The sequence below is a fragment of the Rhea pennata genome, chromosome 6, assembly GCF_028389875.1.
Source record: "Rhea pennata isolate bPtePen1 chromosome 6, bPtePen1.pri, whole genome shotgun sequence".
Taxonomy (NCBI): domain Eukaryota; kingdom Metazoa; phylum Chordata; class Aves; order Rheiformes; family Rheidae; genus Rhea; species Rhea pennata.
Genome location: NC_084668.1, coordinates 6,156,533 through 6,174,731, shown reverse-complemented (window position 1 = coordinate 6,174,731; position 18,199 = coordinate 6,156,533). Strand labels below are relative to the sequence as shown.

Here is an 18,199-nt window from a genome sequence, read left to right as displayed (position 1 = left end):
ATAAAAAAAAGCCCAGTATGACTCAGTAGCTTAGGTGATTAGGTGTTGCAACTGAGAGTAGGAAAGAAATTAATTTCCTGCTACAATGACTATTTCTAGATTTTACATCTATCAGCTGAACAAGAAGATACACCACAGCTCTCAAGCAAGGACTCGAACAGGTTTTTCTACCTCTTAAGAGAGTACTTTACTGTCTAGACTACAGAATCACATTTCCTTTGGCATTTTATGTCTAGGCTTAAGAAATGTATCTTGAATTATTTTCTCAATAGTGGTGCATATCTGCAGGAGGGAGAGTGCAATCTCACAACAGAACAGTTATGGTTTATAGGTAGTGTAAAGGTTTAGGGCAGAGCAATAGATACATGTACCTACCCTCAGACACATATAAAAAATAAACACAGAAATTATTCTTCCTTACAGGCTCCTTACAGACGTGTTCCACCATCACCTCTGACTATCCTTTTAGAAGAAAAGGCTTCATCTGTCTTTGAGAACCAGGTACAGGCAAACATCTTTTCAAGAGCTTCAGAGGCTACCTGCCCCATATACTTCATAGGGAAGCAAGACACGTACTTTGCACCTCCGGATGCCATTCCAGAACAAACGCCTAAATGTGTTTTAGACCCAGCCTGAAATTACTAAAGTCTAAAAAGATATACCTATATATATTTTGCAATATATATCTTACATGTATCTTGCGATACCCATATTGCAAGTAGTAGACAAAGTATCAGGTTATAGAAATAGCTAGAAAAAGTACCACCACAGGATACCACTGCAAACACCACATTACGTTTCCTAAACATATGCATATATAAACTTTAGTATTTGTTGGCTCACAGTTATTTTAATTACCTATACAGTGCAATATACTCACAGACAGACAGGTATATTTGTGTCTGGGTCCAGTTGACATGTACCACCATTGTAACAGTAGCCATCACACAGCTGACAAGAAGAGGCAATCTTTCCATTACTGCAGCTGTCATGTTTATAAAAATACAAATAGCCATGAGTATTTTTTTAAATCCATTGTGAATTACTTTATAGTTATCTATATATTAAAATATATATTTTAGGATATATACAAGATCTACTAATTACAGGAATTCTACGTTTCCACCCTGAAAAACTTAGCATAGGCAGTGAGCCTTTCATTAAAAATATTTTAAATCTTTCCTTTTAAGTTCATGAAAACCAACTATTCCTATACAATCACTCAGCAACACAACTGTATATCCCACTACATATGATTTCATTAGTATATAGTATGTCTCTACCATTGTCACAGATACTGCAGAAAGAAGAACAAATTTAAGAAATGTGGTAAAACTAGACTATTAACTTCATTAAATATTCCTATTAGAATATTTTCCAAGTGAAGAGCTGCTCAGTCTCCTGCTATATGATGCAGTGATGAGTGCCCTGAAAATTGGTTTAAAAAGGCAGGAGTCAGTAGGTTCTTCTAGAATTAATTTCCTGTATGCGTAAAGACACTGTTCTGATGTGACTGATTCAGGGCTAGCCACTGTGCAACTAATTTTACAGATTTAAAGTATTTAATGACTACTAAATATGCAATTTTGAACGTACCCCCCACACACTTACTTGCATGCTATATCATTACTGTCCTTGTTTATTATGCAGTGTCCCCCATGACATCTTACACACTTGTCTACTTCACATTTTGGACCTTCAAATCGTACTGGACAGACACATTCTACACTTCCATCATCAGAAATAGTACAAGATTCAGAATTCACACAGTAATGGTGGCAAACATCTGCAAACAATATGAAAGCTAGATATTAAAAAATATGAAAGATTATCACATCATAAAAAGTAATGTCTTCAGTTTTTGGCTTTTATAAGGTACAATAACAAAAATAAAATGGCAAATGAAGCTAATGACTCATTGGTAAGTATAAGTAAGAATCAAGAATACCTAAAAACAGGCACACAGTATATAGTAGCCTGGTTATAACTGCAGTGTGAAAAACTTAGAAGAAAACAGGTATAAGCTCTTAAGAGATTTTTTTTTTCTTCAAGATGTTTAACCATCTATAGCATTGCCCCATATGATATGACTAGTGAGAAGAAAAGCAGAGCAATGTTAATATATTTTTTAATGGGACATAGGCTGGAAAAAATCTTTTGATATGCTCATATTAGTGTTAACACTGTTACGTGATACTGAAATAGAAACAGTATTTTGAAATAATTTTTATTTTCATTTATCCACATATTAAATTTTCATGAAGTTATAATAATAATGTATAAAGACATAATCCATAAATTCTACAGAAAAGTATACACATTCTTATCTTCATAGACTTTGCAAGACCCCATTAGCTCATTTAACTGCTTAAATGTCCATAGGACTAAGATTTCAGGCAGTGATTTCTTTAACACTCCAGAAGCATCAGAAGCTCTCTTTTTTTTCCCCATATCCTTTTAAAAGAAATAAGTTGCTTGAAGAGGCTTCCAGTTCTACAAAACACTGACATTTTAACATTTAGGTTCATTTCCATTTACGCAGTACTGACAGCTTTCTTTTGATAGAACAGCTCTTTTTAAAATTCTTGTCATTTAAGCTCCTCAGCGGGGCCAAACCACTTAAAATCTCTCTGCTTCTAATGCTTTCTTCAGTTCTGAGTGGTTAATATTGTCTTGAGCTTTTCATCGTGTTCCTGACGGGCAGCTGAAATAACTCAAATAGAGCCTTTATATAATTCTGTGCTATCTGTCCATGTCAACTTAGAGTTAAAATAGTCCACATAAACGAAATACTACCTTTCTGTCATTACTGAAACGTTCCTGTCTATTTAAGCTCAGGATACGACTGAGGGCGACTCAGTAGCAGCTAGAAGTAGAGCTTTATCAAGCTGTTCACTAGAAAACAAAATTTTGGCTGAATGGCACCTTCCGTCTTGAATCTGAAAACGTAAACGCTCAAAACTGTTGTTCCACTGGGAGGCATGTTGAAAAAAAGGCATATTAGAGATTACTAAAATTAATATATTTTCCTGAGCATATTCAAGACTGCTGGATGATTGGTGAGGGTATCTCAAAGTGGGATATGTATTTTGCTTACGCTTCTCTGTGTTTATTTTTTCCCCCTCATCAGAGATGTATTTTATGGGCTGTCAGGCCAGCCTAACTCCTAATTTTGGAAAGAACTCTGATAAAGGGCAAGGGAGTTCTGCTTGACTCTTGCCATTACACATCTCCACCTACCTATGCAGACTATAGACTAAGCTCCTTAGATGATCTCTACCAAGGCAGCAGAGAGGCTTAAAAGATACTAATTGAAGTAGTTATTTGTAGCCCCTCGATTCAAGGTCCAGATAGGTACTTTTTTGGGGTGGTGCCAGCATCTTTTTTCCTTTACCCCCCCCCCTTTTGTTTTAAAAGCTATTATTAAGAGATATTTTATGAAAAGAACATTGCAAGAGGCAAGTGTTTTCAGGGCTGTTAGGACAAAAATTCCCCCAAATTGAAAAGTAAGACCTTTATACTTTCTAAAAAGATTACTGTTTTTTATTATTGATTATAGTCTCAAATTCCATTAATCTTCTGCTATATCTAAAATGTGGCTGCTGCGTTTGTGGACTGAAATGGCACACAAATAATTCTTTTTTCTTTCAGGAATTTCAGTTTCAGGGAAAATAACAGCTTGTGAGATCACTACATGCACTTTCAGTTATAGTAAGCGGATGAAAACATTTTCTTTTTTTTTTTTTTTTTTTAGGTTTTTGGTTCTTAAATGGTTCAAGATACAAACTTTAAATACTCTGTATGTCTCCTTATAGGAATTTTGAATATGGAATTATATGCAAATACATCAAATACGTGTGTATATAATCACATGCATAACCTTAGTGAAATTCTTTATATATTCATTTACTTTTAAATTCATTTTTCCAGTGCTTTGACATGGAGCACATTTTGGTTATTAGCCTTTATGTGAACTAATTGCAGGAGAAATTCTGCACTGGGTAATTGGAGATGATAAGTGTGACGAAAATAAGCTCCTCACAATCTGCAATACAGCAAGTAAATGTCCTGTCCTTGCCATAAAAAATAAGAATAATATTTTCAACTTGAAGGCATACCTATTCATTTGCATGTATCATTCCTTCCTTATGAATTGGTTTTAGTTACATCATAAAGAGACTAAAAAAGATAATTTAGAGGCAACTAATCTTTGTAATAAGGCTATATTAATACATTCCAACATACATACAAGGTGAAAAGAGAAAAAGAGAAAAGAAAGCATACAGATTTGTTTACATTTACACTTTTAACTGTGAACCTTAAAGTTACATAAAACTTTTATTAGTCACAAAAAATAGTCTAAAACATTGTAAGCTTTTTTCCTAAAAGCTTTAAGGTTTAAACAAACAAAACCCTAATTATACTTTGTTTTCTTTAATAAATTTGGGTGCCTCTGAATTGTGGCATTTTTCCAAAGCATCAGTATATAATCCAAATCTGATAATAAGCACTCTATTTTAAAAGTACCCCTGAATTTACATTTAAATTAATTCTTTTTTTAAAAAAAGAAAGATGTATGCAGAAGCATTCAACTAGAAACAATTTGTTTGGTTTTGTGTAAGCCTCAAGTAAATATTTTTTCTTAATCTGTGTGTCTGTCTGTGCATGATTTATGTACTATACTGTTTTCAAATACCCAATTGTGTTTGCAGATAGTTATTTGTGGATCCATGCAGTTTGTTTAAAACCAAGTGGGACAGAATCACAATTACTGCTGTTTTTCCATTCAAAGGTTTCAATTTATTTCTAGTCTCCCAACTGGAAATACATTCAGTTTATTTCAGTGCAAATCCTATTTCAGATACACACTCTTTTCTTGTTTGACAGACCTTTCGCTAAAACTAAATACTTTTTGTACCTTGTAGATAATTCTAAACCAGATCTTTATAATCGCTAATTTCCTTTCCATTTGGTTTAAATCTAGCCGTCTTTGGTTAATTCACTGAATTATGTAAGAAAGAAATGACAGATTTCACATTTAATATTCTATTCTACAACAAGCACTATGACAGTCTTCTATTTTTTATATACATTACTATATCTAAATCTGATTAAACTTGAGAGAAGATATACAGTGGTTGTAAGAGTATATGTCCTCTTATATTCTTCTACAGTTGCTCGCAAAGAAAGTTATTGTAACACTTAGTACCAGAGCGATTAGCATTTCTCAGGTACTTTAATTTATAAGACATTTATATGTTTTAAGAGACAAGACTCAAATATGCAGTAAGGAGCAATATGAATATAATACTACATTTCAATCAGCAAAAGTGGTTTATTTTATACGATGCCGAGTGGCTTTAGCAACATTCTCTGCTAAAATTTAAAAAACGAGTTTAGTTTGTCCCAGATAATGTGAGTCTTTTCCATTCAACACATGCAGGTGGTAAACAAAAGATTCACATAAATATAAAATTTAAATCTATACCTCCTTTTTCAAGAAAAGGCAGAGATAAGGGAGAGAGAGAGAGAGACTTGAGAGAGACTGGGACAGACAGATAGACAGAGAGATACGGGGTTCTGTGTGTATATACGTGTAAGTTCATCTGTTACACTGTCTTAAGGCAAAAGACATCTAATAATACTCAGAAAAAGACAAACCATTTTCTATTATCCTAAATAATGAACTCCCATGAAGAATTAGTATGGATCTGTAACAATTCTATTTCTGAGTCAAAGAATATAGTCATGGTCAAGTTAACCAAAAGTATTTCCTTCAAGTCCAAAGAGCTTTCATGAGGTTAGTGTTACAAATTACAAGTTATTTCTTGGAGATTTAAAAAAAATCTTCTTTCTCACTGCAATTTTTCTACAAATTTATAAATCTAAAATCAAGAGATTAAGAATGCATGATTGAATAGCTTACACTTACCAAAGGAGAGTATCAAATAAAGTTCCCATATTTTGGACATAACAATAGAAATAACTGTATTTTGTATGCTTCAGCAAGGTTTTGGGCACATCAGGAGAAGACAAAGAACAAGTATTCCTAATGGTTTAATCTCAGACAGAAGAGTGCTATAGTCAAAGCAAAACAGGAATACAAAAAAGGAGATTTTCTAAGAAACAAATTCTGATCTCAGAACAATAATCACTTTTACATTAGAGTTGTTACTGAGGCATCATGTCAGAGAGACTTGAAGAAGACAAACTGAAATTCTGAAATGAGTAACCAACAGAAGAAATTCAAGATTATGTTCAGATTTCCTGACTCTGGAAAAGAGGAAACAGTGATCCACATAAAAAGAACGTATGGAGAAAAACCATAAATGGAATAAGAACAGAAGGCCTATTGGTAGATAATCTTTCCTCTCCCCTCTATAAAAAGACTGAAAATTTAGACAAAATTCTAAACAGACAGAACTGCATGGAAACCTTTGGAAAACAGTATCTCAGCGAGAAGAGACTGGTCAGTCAGCATGAGAACCACAGCTGCAAAGGACAGAACCTAAGCTGTGAGCATCAAAACAGGGAAATACTTAAAAAAACTGATTTCCAATACTATGAGAGAGCAGAAACCAGGCAAAAGGTAGTCTTGGGCTGAGTAAGATGAAGTAATAGAGAGGAGTGAAAGTCAGAGCAGTGGTTGTCAATATGCTGCTTACTTGTGTGAGAAATAAAAAGGAAAGGCAAGGTAGCAGCTGGAAACACAATTGCTGGAGCATCTAGGAGATAAGGGATACCTTCTTATATTTTAACCAAATATGTCATTTCACTATTTTCATGATTTCCACTAACATCCAATTACAAATGTGGATGTTTAAGTAGAAAATTTTAATACAATTATACCATTTCTATTGACAAAATAAGTTGTCTTGTACAGTTCTATTTTAGATGTTTTTGAAGAAAATGCTGAAATAAACCATTTATACAAAAACTCTTTCTTCTCCTGCATATGTAAATGGATTTTGTGGAAAATTACTTACAATACTGACACCTGTCTCCTGTATACTCAGGCAAGCAGTGACAGAAGGGTTGATTTCCAGCAGTGACACTGCAGGTTCCTCCGTTTTGGCAAAAGTGATCACAGACTGTCTGATTGCAGTTTGGTCCTGTAAAACCCAGCGCACAACTGCAGGTCGGCCTCCCTATTTGAAACAAAGAACACTATTTTATAATAAAAATAAATAAACATTAGAATAAGAAAAAGTAATCAAATTTCTCATAACAGAGCAAATTAGCACTACAAAAGTTAGCCCTGTAAGATATGAATACCTCAAAATACCTATTCATTTTATATTCGTACGTGTCAGGTCATTAACTATTTATTTGGGAATTATTTTAAAAGACAATCTTAAACAGGAATTTAAAACCATAAATTTGTGAAAAGCTCTTCAAATCAGCCAGCCAGATTGAGTTCCTCTAGTTGCAGGAGACAAATGGTTCTATGGTCACCATTAGAATGTCCTCAGAATGTACTCAACTGTTCTCAAGTCTGCAAACTTTTATGTAAATCACATGGATAGATATACACTTACTAATACTTACTAATGCACTAATAGTCAATTTTACATTGACTATTTTTAATCTACATTTTGCATTACAATTTTTACTAGATCACAGATGTGTGCTTATTCTGTTGTCCTGCTGCTCTCATACAATAAATAACTTAAATATGGCTATATTGTATCAGACCAAAGGTGCATGTAATGCCAGAATTCAGTATCTGAAAAGTAGCAAACACCGTGGGAAAAAGGCAGATATTTACTCAAAATAAACTCCTGTTGTAGAGTAGATTGCTTTTTAGAGATTTTAAAATATTGTCTAAGACCCACACATATTTTCCTGCTATAATTTTCCCTTATTTTAATTTTTCTGTAATTTCCTTTATTTAAATCTCAGGTCTTCAGGATTTATAGCTTTGTTGCATTTTCATTGTTTCATTAAACTTTTTCATTCTTCACTAATTGATTGATCCTCAAGGTTTGTTTTCTTTAAAACAAAACTCTAGATACAAATGCCTTCCTGTCTTCTGACTTTGCTCTTAAATCTCATTTGTAACCTTCTGTTTAGGTCAAATGCCTTGATGTGTCCAGCCAGCCCTCTCCCTTCATGCTTTCAAATAATCTATTCTCACTCTTGTTTCTTTCTTGCAAAACTCCTCTTCTGCCTCCATCCTTGTCCACTTTTCTTTCACTTGGCCTTTTGGGCTTTCTTAAACTTATAGAAAGGTTGGCTAGATAGCACACCAGAGAAGCTATGGTTGACATAGTCCTGAGCAGCACATAGAATTTTGTTTAAAATGTACAGAAGTCACTGTGGAACAGTTTCCATAGCATACTTACATTCTGCATCCTTGCACAAGCACCAAAAGCCAAAGCAGTCAAATGAGTCAGATTGAATTACTTTCCCATAATTATCTCTGATCTTCATAGCAATCTACCAGGAAATCCTTACTGCTGCCTGATTTAGTCCCTCTCTTGCTGTCTTTTGCCTCAATTCATCGTTTCCTGAGTATGTTTTCATATGCTGTCTGGTATAGGTATCCGCATCTACTTTCAAATTCACATTTGTCTTCTGATGTCTCTTAGCACAGCTGTCCATAGAACTCTGAACTGTGCAACTCCTCCCATCTTCTCCTTATTTCTTCTCTATTTAGTTTTCTGTCTCTTTAACATCCTGTGAATTAAACTATTTCATAAATCCCACAATACTCTTTCTCCTAGTCTACCTCTGTTTTAACTTTATACCATAATTTAGTATCACTTTCACTGGAGAATTTGTCAATGCAAAAGAAGTGCCCTCATTTTTTTCTACTTCCTCTGAGGCATACAGAATGATTTACTTATTATTTTTCTTTCCTCTACTTCTTAATCTTCTGTTACTTCAAATGCTTCACTTAATTCTTTTCCGTATTTTCTATTTTAAGCTATGCTAAATGAAAGTGTTTTGCAAATCATCCTAAAGGCCATGAGATCAGTTAGTCTCTTCAGCTAATGAGTACTGCAGGAACAAAACCATTGACTTAAAATAGCTCCAACCAGTTTAATATGCATCAGCCTGGTTATTCATATCTGTCCCTTGTGATATAAACATTAAATCAAAGATGTTGAACTCAGATGTTAGCACAGACTCTTTTTTTTTCCCCACACACAAATACACTTGTATTCAAATTTGTCACCCAGACTCAGGCGGTTTCACATAATTCTAATCTGAATCAGTGTTTCAATTATAAATTTTAAATAAAATAGTGACAGAATATGATATAGGGGTCTAAATTCAGTTTTTATTATTAATATTCTTCTATTTTGTAAAATGATGGGGCAATGATATTTTCCTATTTTGTACAAGAAATTATTAGGCTAATATATGCTTATAAATATGCCAAATTGCTGAGTTATATGAAAATTTAATTCAGTATAGCCTAAACCTCATTTTTGTCACTCAATTGAACATGACTTTTAGTAATGTTAAAAGTTCATTGCTTAATTATACAATGACTGTTGGCATCTATTATAATAATAATAATAATCTGCCTTATTCTCATAAATTTTTTCTGATATAAAATGGTTCCAAGGACATTTTAATAAAACTGCACTATTAAACAATGTCAATCAATGCCATTATTTTTTGTATCATAGAATCAGAATATTGATTTATTTTTGCAAAGCAAAGAGTTATGCTATACAAAATGTCAGAACTTATAAGTAATGGCCACTGTATGGTAATCTCATGCACAGAGAACATAAGCATTTACACTGATCATGATGTTTCAGTACTGGAGCTGTACAGAACCAACAGTAAAGTTGTCTTGTAACCTCTGACCTTAGCCAGCACAGAAACGTTCACAACATATATTACAGCATAGAAAAATTTTAGTAAGAGAAGTGTTCTATGGACTGCTAATTGCTACAAATTTAACATTTCAGCTATCCATCATCTGGTATATTTTATGCAAAAATAAGAAAAAATAATCACTTTCAGAACAAAAAGTATTTCCCTATTTTGAGCTCTTTCTTCCTCATTGCCATCCTCAGATGGATTTACTGCATGAAAATATTGTCTTTTTTCTTCTCTACTTATTACAGGTCAGCATCCGAGCTTTACCTAATGGCTCTTCCTTAAATCCAGGAAAACTTTCTTGCTTAGATCATCTATATTGAATAGCTTTATTTGTAAATATGGCAAGGGTGACAAGGTGGTAACCTATGCTTAGCACATCACCTGTAAAATGCTCCAATTTGAAAACCACAGTAGTAGTATTTAGAGAGAAAGAAGTATATCTTTTTGTTCTGGATTTCTCCATTCTCCATTTTTATGACTGTACAAGGCATATTGCAATTTTAAAAATATGAAATACAGCTTTTTATATTTATATAAATATATTTATATAATATATAAATATATAAATAAAATATATATATTTATATATTTAATAGGTGTCACTATTCTAGAAAACAAGGTCGTTCTATATGAGGCTGCTATAAGTAATATCATGCCTTATAGACTGTTAGCAACAGGAGTTTGTGGGAATCCATGTGGCTCATGAACCATAATTAGCTTTAATAACCCAGGAGTAGTGGAGGGAAGCTGTACTCCAGTATGTAATTATGAGCTGAAATGACTGGGATCAGTCCCAATAGATAGGTATTTCTTGCATGTTGTGAAAGAAAAGTAGAAAAGATCTCCAAGGTAGTCTCCAAGGTTCTTCTGAGCTAGGCTGGTGGCAGTGGTTCAGCTGGGACCATGAGATCAGCTGCACAGCAGACTGGACAGCAGACTGGCAGCAGACTGGACACCCTCGATGTCCAACCGCGACCCTGTCCCCTTCCACACAACGGCCCCCCATCCTGGTCGGGTGCAGGTGGAGCATGCCCCTTTGGGGCTCCCTGCATGAGATTACGGGCAGTGATCTGATGTGAGCGGCGTGAACGTGTTTTTCAGTGAGCGGAGCTTTCAATATGCACCACTGCATCCCCAAACCTGCCTGCATCGATCGCTTATAAAACAGAACACTGAGTGCTTTTGAGACCAATTAGGTATCTACTTCATATCTGATCTTTAATATTTTGGAGTAGAATATTTAATCCATGTTCATTAGGTGGAAAGAAATAACATTGTTTTAATCATTTTGATACAGCATCACAATTCTATGTGATTAGACATAACCTTGGGGCAGTAAATATAATATAAATATGTATTTATCTAATTTTTTGAACTATTTAAGGCTAGTTAATACATTCAAGACATTTAGTAAATTATTGCAACCAACATTTTTACTTTAATCTAAGAAAAAAGGAAGTGTATTTTTATGTTAACATTTAAATTTTTTCAAAATTCCTACTAATTTGGTTTATTGGAAAGTGTTCATTATTATAACCAAACTTTTAATTATACGTCTCAGATGTGTACTTTTAATTAACTGATGACATTTTCTTTGTTCAATTATTGTAGTTCAATACAACTGTCATAAACTTATAAATTTTAATTAAAGCTGCCCCAATCTCTAGCTATATAATGTTCACATAGGAATTTGCCAAAAGGCTTAGCAGTAAGTAAACCAGCAGTGAATAATCCCTGAATTGCCAGCGGGATTTGTTCAACAAATTAACATTTGTGTGCAGATAATGAGGTTCTACAACTTACCACATCCAGCAAAGATTTAACACAATCATGTTTTAAAAAATGAGTAATACTCCGCAATTTAGTTAATTGGTTATCACATTACTATTCTACATTAGGTGGTGAAAGATAACAGAATTTACAAGCTCAGTTTGACTAGAAGTGTATTGTATATGCTGCGTCATTTTATTTATATCAGAAAATGATGAAAGATTTGTTTTCAGGATATGTCTACCTCAGTTCAAACCAGAATCCAACAATAAGGAAATTCCCTGACTGCTAGGGAAGCATCAGAGCAGCTGTGACCCTGCAGAAGCTCATTTTCCTGCAAGGGCTCTGGGCCAAATACCAGCAGCATGTAACAAAAAAGGTTTCCTGTGAGGAGACAGAAAACATGGGCTTGGATGAGCTAACATCCCAGCAAGACGATCAGATTTTGCCCCAGATTTAGAGAGGCACTTCCATGTGGCAGAACAAACAGACATGGAACCTTGGCCATATAGCAGCTATGGGGTCCACCCTTCCCTGTCATCATGTTGATGGTCCATGACAGCCATTCGCGTGCTGCACCAGTGCGGCCGCCTCTGCTCGTAGCGGTGCTAGTCCAGAAACACCACGCTTGCGGCTGTGCAATATAAATGCACTCACAGTCACAAAAGGGGATGCACGCAGAATGACACTGGTTAGACAGACTGTATCAAGGCTGTTTGAATTGGATAATACAAGAGAATCAATAAGGGCAATTAGAGCTCCTAAGACAGACGGATTCCAAATAAACTGAAGTTATTTTGGCCATTTCTGTTTTGCAGATAGAATTTGGACTGGCACTATCACATGTATGCAACGTCCAGAGGAAAAAGCTTCACCATTTTGAATAAATGAAAAGGAGAAAATCTGGAAAAACATGTGCAACTTTTTTGCATCAGTTTAGCATGATGATGCAAGGGTGAAAAAATATAACTACTGCTTTTTGAAGAACTGGTCATGAATACTTCCATATGGAAGCTGGTATGCACACATAAGAATACTATAGTAAAACAAATTAAAATGGTATTGGGCTGACTTATTTTACATAGTAATCTTGTACTTTCCAGACATGAAAGAATTCCCCACACAAAAGAATGTATTTAATATACCCATTGCTAGTGGAGAGGTCAACCTGGTAGGATGTAATATTTGAAATCTACGCACTTACTATAATGCTTAAGTTCTATAAGTATGAAAGAAGAACAGAGGAATTCCTCTGAGTACAGAACCAGTTGTTGCAATGTGCAACATTAAAGCAATGTGTACACTAATGACTTTCACATCAATCTGACAAAGCAGATCAGCCTTTTCTTGAAGGCTCAGATAATGAAAAGGAACTGCAAGAACGCTGGTTTCTTCCGTTTTTCACATCCTCAGTCCAACTTGTGAATTGTATGTGCAGCCTTGTCAATTAAACGTGCATTGATCGAGAGCATTGACCGAATGATGCTTAGCATAGTGGTATATTTCAGTGGAAAGAGGAAACTGTTGTTGCAAAAATACTTGAGGAATTATAAAATCAGCTTTCTGGAGTTAACAGATTACAGGTATTGGATGCCTTTGAGGTGTTAAATTTAACTTCCTCTTACAGGATACATAACAACTTTAGTATACCATGGATTAAACTAGGATATGAGGATGTCTTGCTGACATGGTAGTTTGTTGCAGGAAGACAAGATTTATGAGCTGATATAGATAAGAAATACAGGCCAATAAGACATAGAGATTTCTTCTTAATAGAATATTTATAGGGTCCAGGGGCAAGGCTTGCAAGGAAGGTGAGATATGAGAATTTGAAAATTTTATCTAGAATGCTGTCACCTTGATTTAGAAAGATCCAAAGCATGTTTTCCCACATCTCTAGCACATGGAAGTTATTGCACTGACTTCAAGTCATGACTTCATGACTACACTCATGAATTAGAAATGGCAGATGTGAGATACATTTAACTTGAAATACAGTTATTAAAAAATTGATTAAACTAGAAAATGAGAAAAAACACAGCAAAAGAATATTCCTATAAGAAGCTCTGTCCAGTAAAAGTCATCAGAACATTCGACATCTGATAGACTTGGGAGTGAGGTGTCCTCTTTGTACTTAGAGGTGGCTGCTAAAACTTTAAGATCCAATTATCCTTCAATAATGAGCAAGAATGGCTCTACACTGGCCTCAGCTCACAAAGGTTTGGCACGTTTTGGCCAGATGTCGTACAGCAAACTTCCGAAGCAGTTAAAGACTTGGATTCCCAGTCAATCTCTGATCAGGCAGTCAGAGAATGGAGTGTGGACTGCGGTCACATCAGTGCTGGCTCCCTTGTGCTTTTTTTTTTGGTGTAGGTATATTCACCTTTTTGAGACCAAGCAGAAATAAGGATAATGTCTGAATGTTCAGGCCCACTACAGCAGATGGGGTCACTAATAACAATCTAGCAGAAGTATATTGCAGGATATGCCCATATCTTTCCTTCATCTGTCACTGATGACCAAACCTACTATGCTAATTATGCCTTCCAGCAAGGTGGAGAGATTTTAGAGGTTGTATTTAGGAGGAAAAAAAAAGAAGGCCAGGATGCAGAATAGGTGTGTGAGCCCAGTTCTGTACTCTCAGTTGTACAGTAAAGAATGAAGCAGCTGCTAGAAGTGAGTGAGTTCCAAGGTTACTGCCCAAAGGAAGAAAACTGAAATGTCTGCAGGATTCACAAGTGAGCTGGATTACAGAAGCTAAGTTATTAGTTTTATAATGCCTTATAACTCCATGAAAGTATCAATTATATGACACATATATAGAGATCTGGGAGTAAATATAGTCTCTTTAGGTGACAGTGAAGTTTTGGCATATCATTCTTTCATTCACTTGCACATCCTCAGTAAATATGTATTGATCTCACTAAATTGATAAAAATTTCAGGTTATCATTTCTGTCAGTACTTCTATGAGCTGTTAGAAGCAGTTTCAAGTATAATTGATCAATATCAACTACAAATAATTGTCATTTTCTAATATGTAGTCATTATTACTGATATCACTATAAATGATATTGCTAACCCAAAAGGATTCAGAACTGAAGAATACTTTGTTTGTCACACAACAGATTATTAGATTTGAATTCCCTTGGATTTTTGCAATTACATCTTATTAGGTAAGATGGCAGGAAGAAAGTAAGGATCCACAGAAGCTGGTACAGTAAGGGAAGTTAAATAACTAAACTAAACAGGCTAAATATTAAGAAATGCTGAGAAAAATGCTGAGATCTAGGCTGCAACCTCTAATCACAGTGACTGAGATAAATAATTTTCCCACATTTCGGAGAACCATTTCCCTCCATCTGTGAGAAACAGTCACAAGCTCCTCTTCTAAGGTCAAGTGCCTGCACTTTTCTTGCGGAGACCAAGACGTGTTTTTCAACACACATGAGGAAATGATTCACACCATCTTCAGGAGGTGATAGACTTCTCAGAGAAGAAAAGACTAGACTTCAAACTCCCCCTCTAGCCGTTCCACTGTGAATCAAATATTTAAATTCCTTGGAGCAGAAAACTCAAGCTTCCCCTTTCTAATGTAATTACTAAGTTACAGAGTACTTCTTATCACACTTTCTCTCTCTAGCCCAAACACTATTTAATTACATTATACAAGCTACATGTAAGGGACAAAGATCAGCTCCGAAATATCTTTGGCTTGGCGGTTCAGATAATCTCCCTGAAGATAAGAGACGTTATTTCAAATTCCTTCAAGCAAACTTGAATTCTGATTCAAGGATTTGAATTCTGATCAACTAAATTTTCCTGAAACACATGAGGAAAATGTCCAATTTTGTGAATTCTAATAAGACATAGGTTAAAGAATGAGGACATACAACTCTAGTTTAAGGAAATATCTTTATGTATATACCCTAGGGCACCTAAAACTTTAGGAGTAGCACCTAAAAATTTCAAGCTAGAAAGTGGGGAGGTGGCCTCCAGGTATGGTTTAGACTTTGGCCTTAGCATGCTTTTACACCACCCTTTTTACACCTCAACATTTGTGTCTTTATATTGAACACCTATATGCTCCATTTTATGGGATGTAATTTATTTCCGCTTAAATACCGAAATACATGAATGAAAAGCACTATTTAGTATAAAATATGTGTACAGTATATACTGCTACATTGCATATAGTTTATGCTTAGACAAATAAAGAATAAATTCAAACATTTAGATTAAGGTCGTTATAATAACATCCTAAAGCTGCACAGAAATATTTACCAAGGACAGAGGCGCCACAGGTTCCTCCGTGCTGACAGTAATTGTAACAGTGGTTCGTTTCACATCGTTCACCAGAATAGCTTGGCCAGCAGTGACAGCGGGGATCACCCTTCTCGTTTATAATGCACTTCCCTCCATTTTCGCACGTCAGTTTACACGTATCATCTGCAGCGAAAACACACAGAAATTACTTGACTTTTCAATAATTTCAACAATTCTGTTTCAGGTAACTAGCAAACTAGAACTTGGCAACCTTTTAAATAGATCTCCAGTTCCCGGTAGCTGGGGGTGGGGGGGACTCACTTTTCAAAATGGAGAGAGCAAACTGTTACTGCACAGTACTAGATAAAAGCTACTTTTAGGAGACCGTAAGCTCTTCTCGGACAGGCAGTCAGGAGCTCAGCGAGCGGCAGCGCACCACTGGCCCCCCGGGCCCTCTCCCGTACGAGAGGCACTGCCTCTGCCGTGCAGGCTTTGAGGGCTCAGGAAGGTGCTGCCACCTTCTTAGCTCCCAGGTATCGGGTAACACAAATCCTGAGCAGGGCAGATTCAATCTTTCCCTAATACTATTTTCAATTAAAGCTGTGCCTGTCTTGGAAACACTGTGAGAAATAAATCTCTATTCATTCCAGCGAACAAGAAATAAAATCACTCAGTGACACCAACAAGAAATTAATTATGGAATAGCATGCATACAACTGGCAAACATCCGAATAATTGTACTCCTAAAGAAACAGATAAGCACCTTTCCAGCCCAAGTCATGCCTTTAACAATAAGGCCTTTCATTTCTCACGTAACAAACTGAATTCTGTGAGGCCAGACTGATGCCTAACTAATCCAGCAGTTGAACCTACGTGGCCCTTTGAACAAAAGGGACAACGCTAACACCGAGACTATTCAGTGATAGATCCGCCAGTAACAGCGATGTTTTGCTGAATTAATAAGTTTCAGTTAAACTGCAGATGAAAAGGAGTATGAGTATCCTTTATCTCCTATACTTCTCCAGAGCTAAGACTGACTGACACTGGCATGCCGACTCTTACTCCTGCTGCTTAAAGAAAGAGGCTGCCTCTCAAGTGCCGAGTTTAGGGAGGTCTGATATCCTAGAGCTAAGGTTTGCGACTGAGTCATCTCCTCTGTAAGGTCCGGGCTCTGTTTGAAGTTTTAACTGCGATTAAGGCATTCAGAATTGTTCTCTCAAGCACTGGCTCTGCAGAGCCCAGTAACACAGCTGCTTTTGCAGCAGGCTTTCCTGCAGACTAACCTACGTCTCTCTTTTCTGCTTATCTGTCAGGGTCCTGAGCACACCCTTCCTCGCAGGGATCTGTCAAAGTGAGAGCTCAGATGGTGCTGAAGTGCGACCCGGGATCCAACGGCAGTGAAAAAAAAAAAAAGCTGCAAGAACCAGGGGCCTTTCCCTGCCTGTTGCGTGGGAGCTGCCTTTAAGCTCAGGGAGCTACGCTGCAGCCGCATCTCAGCCTGGACACACCGGTGCCAGTGCCACCCCCGGACCTCCCCTCCTGCCTTCCCCTCGGACCTGCCTCGGCAGCGGGGCCCGGGCAGTGGCCCTGCTGGCCCCACTGCCCCCGGAGCTGCATCCCCGACGGCGCAGCCTGGCCCTCGCGGCTCCCCGCCACGAGCCCGCTCCTCACGCGGATCTCCCGGGAATCTCTCACCTTGAAGCTGCTACCCCTCTTGCAGATTAAGTGGAAGCTACTTTGTACTTGGGAGTCTGAAGATGCCTCAGGATTTTATTTATTTAGGTGGTTCATTAGACCCTCTGATGTTCCATGAACCATTCTTCAGTTACTCATTACAGAAGTTGTTTAAATGAATAATGTAGCACACCCTATTGGACAGAAGCACTACTTTTTTTGCTTATCTCTTCTCTTTTACTTATCATTAGTCATGAGTTTATAGAGCAGAGCTTAGTTAAAACTGAATAAAAAACACTGAAGTACAGACAAATGCTCATTTTTATGAGCCTATAGCAAAATTTTTAAAATATCATCTCCGTTTTGCTTCTAGAGTAATTCTGAAAAATTAAGATATAAAATTTGAGAAAAAATATAAATTAAGAGACACTCCATGAATTCAACATAAAAATTCACTCTTAAAAGGCATATTTACAGCTACAGAATGAGAACTATGAACTTCACAGTTACTCTAACTGCACCAGGAAATATTCACCATTATATTTTCATAAAAATATACTGGGCCAAAAGTTGTCTGCAGTAAAGCTTTTCTAATTCAATTGGCTTTCAATGATTGGGATACACATGTCCTATACCTTTTAAATGCA

At 36.1% G+C, this 18,199-nt stretch overlaps 1 protein-coding gene across 1 annotated transcript in view; it reads right to left on the bottom strand.

Moving 5' to 3' along the window:
- Positions 1–18,199, bottom strand: part of LRP1B (LDL receptor related protein 1B) — a 339,912-nt gene that overhangs the window by 21,514 nt on the left and 300,199 nt on the right. Inside the window, exons 80-83 of the mRNA XM_062578228.1 lie at positions 15,897–16,061; positions 6,987–7,148; positions 1,612–1,786; positions 881–985 (exon numbers count right to left, since the gene is read on the bottom strand). Of these exons, the coding sequence (XP_062434212.1) occupies positions 881–985; positions 1,612–1,786; positions 6,987–7,148; positions 15,897–16,061 (607 nt within the window). The remainder of the gene's footprint in view (positions 1–880; positions 986–1,611; positions 1,787–6,986; positions 7,149–15,896; positions 16,062–18,199) is intronic.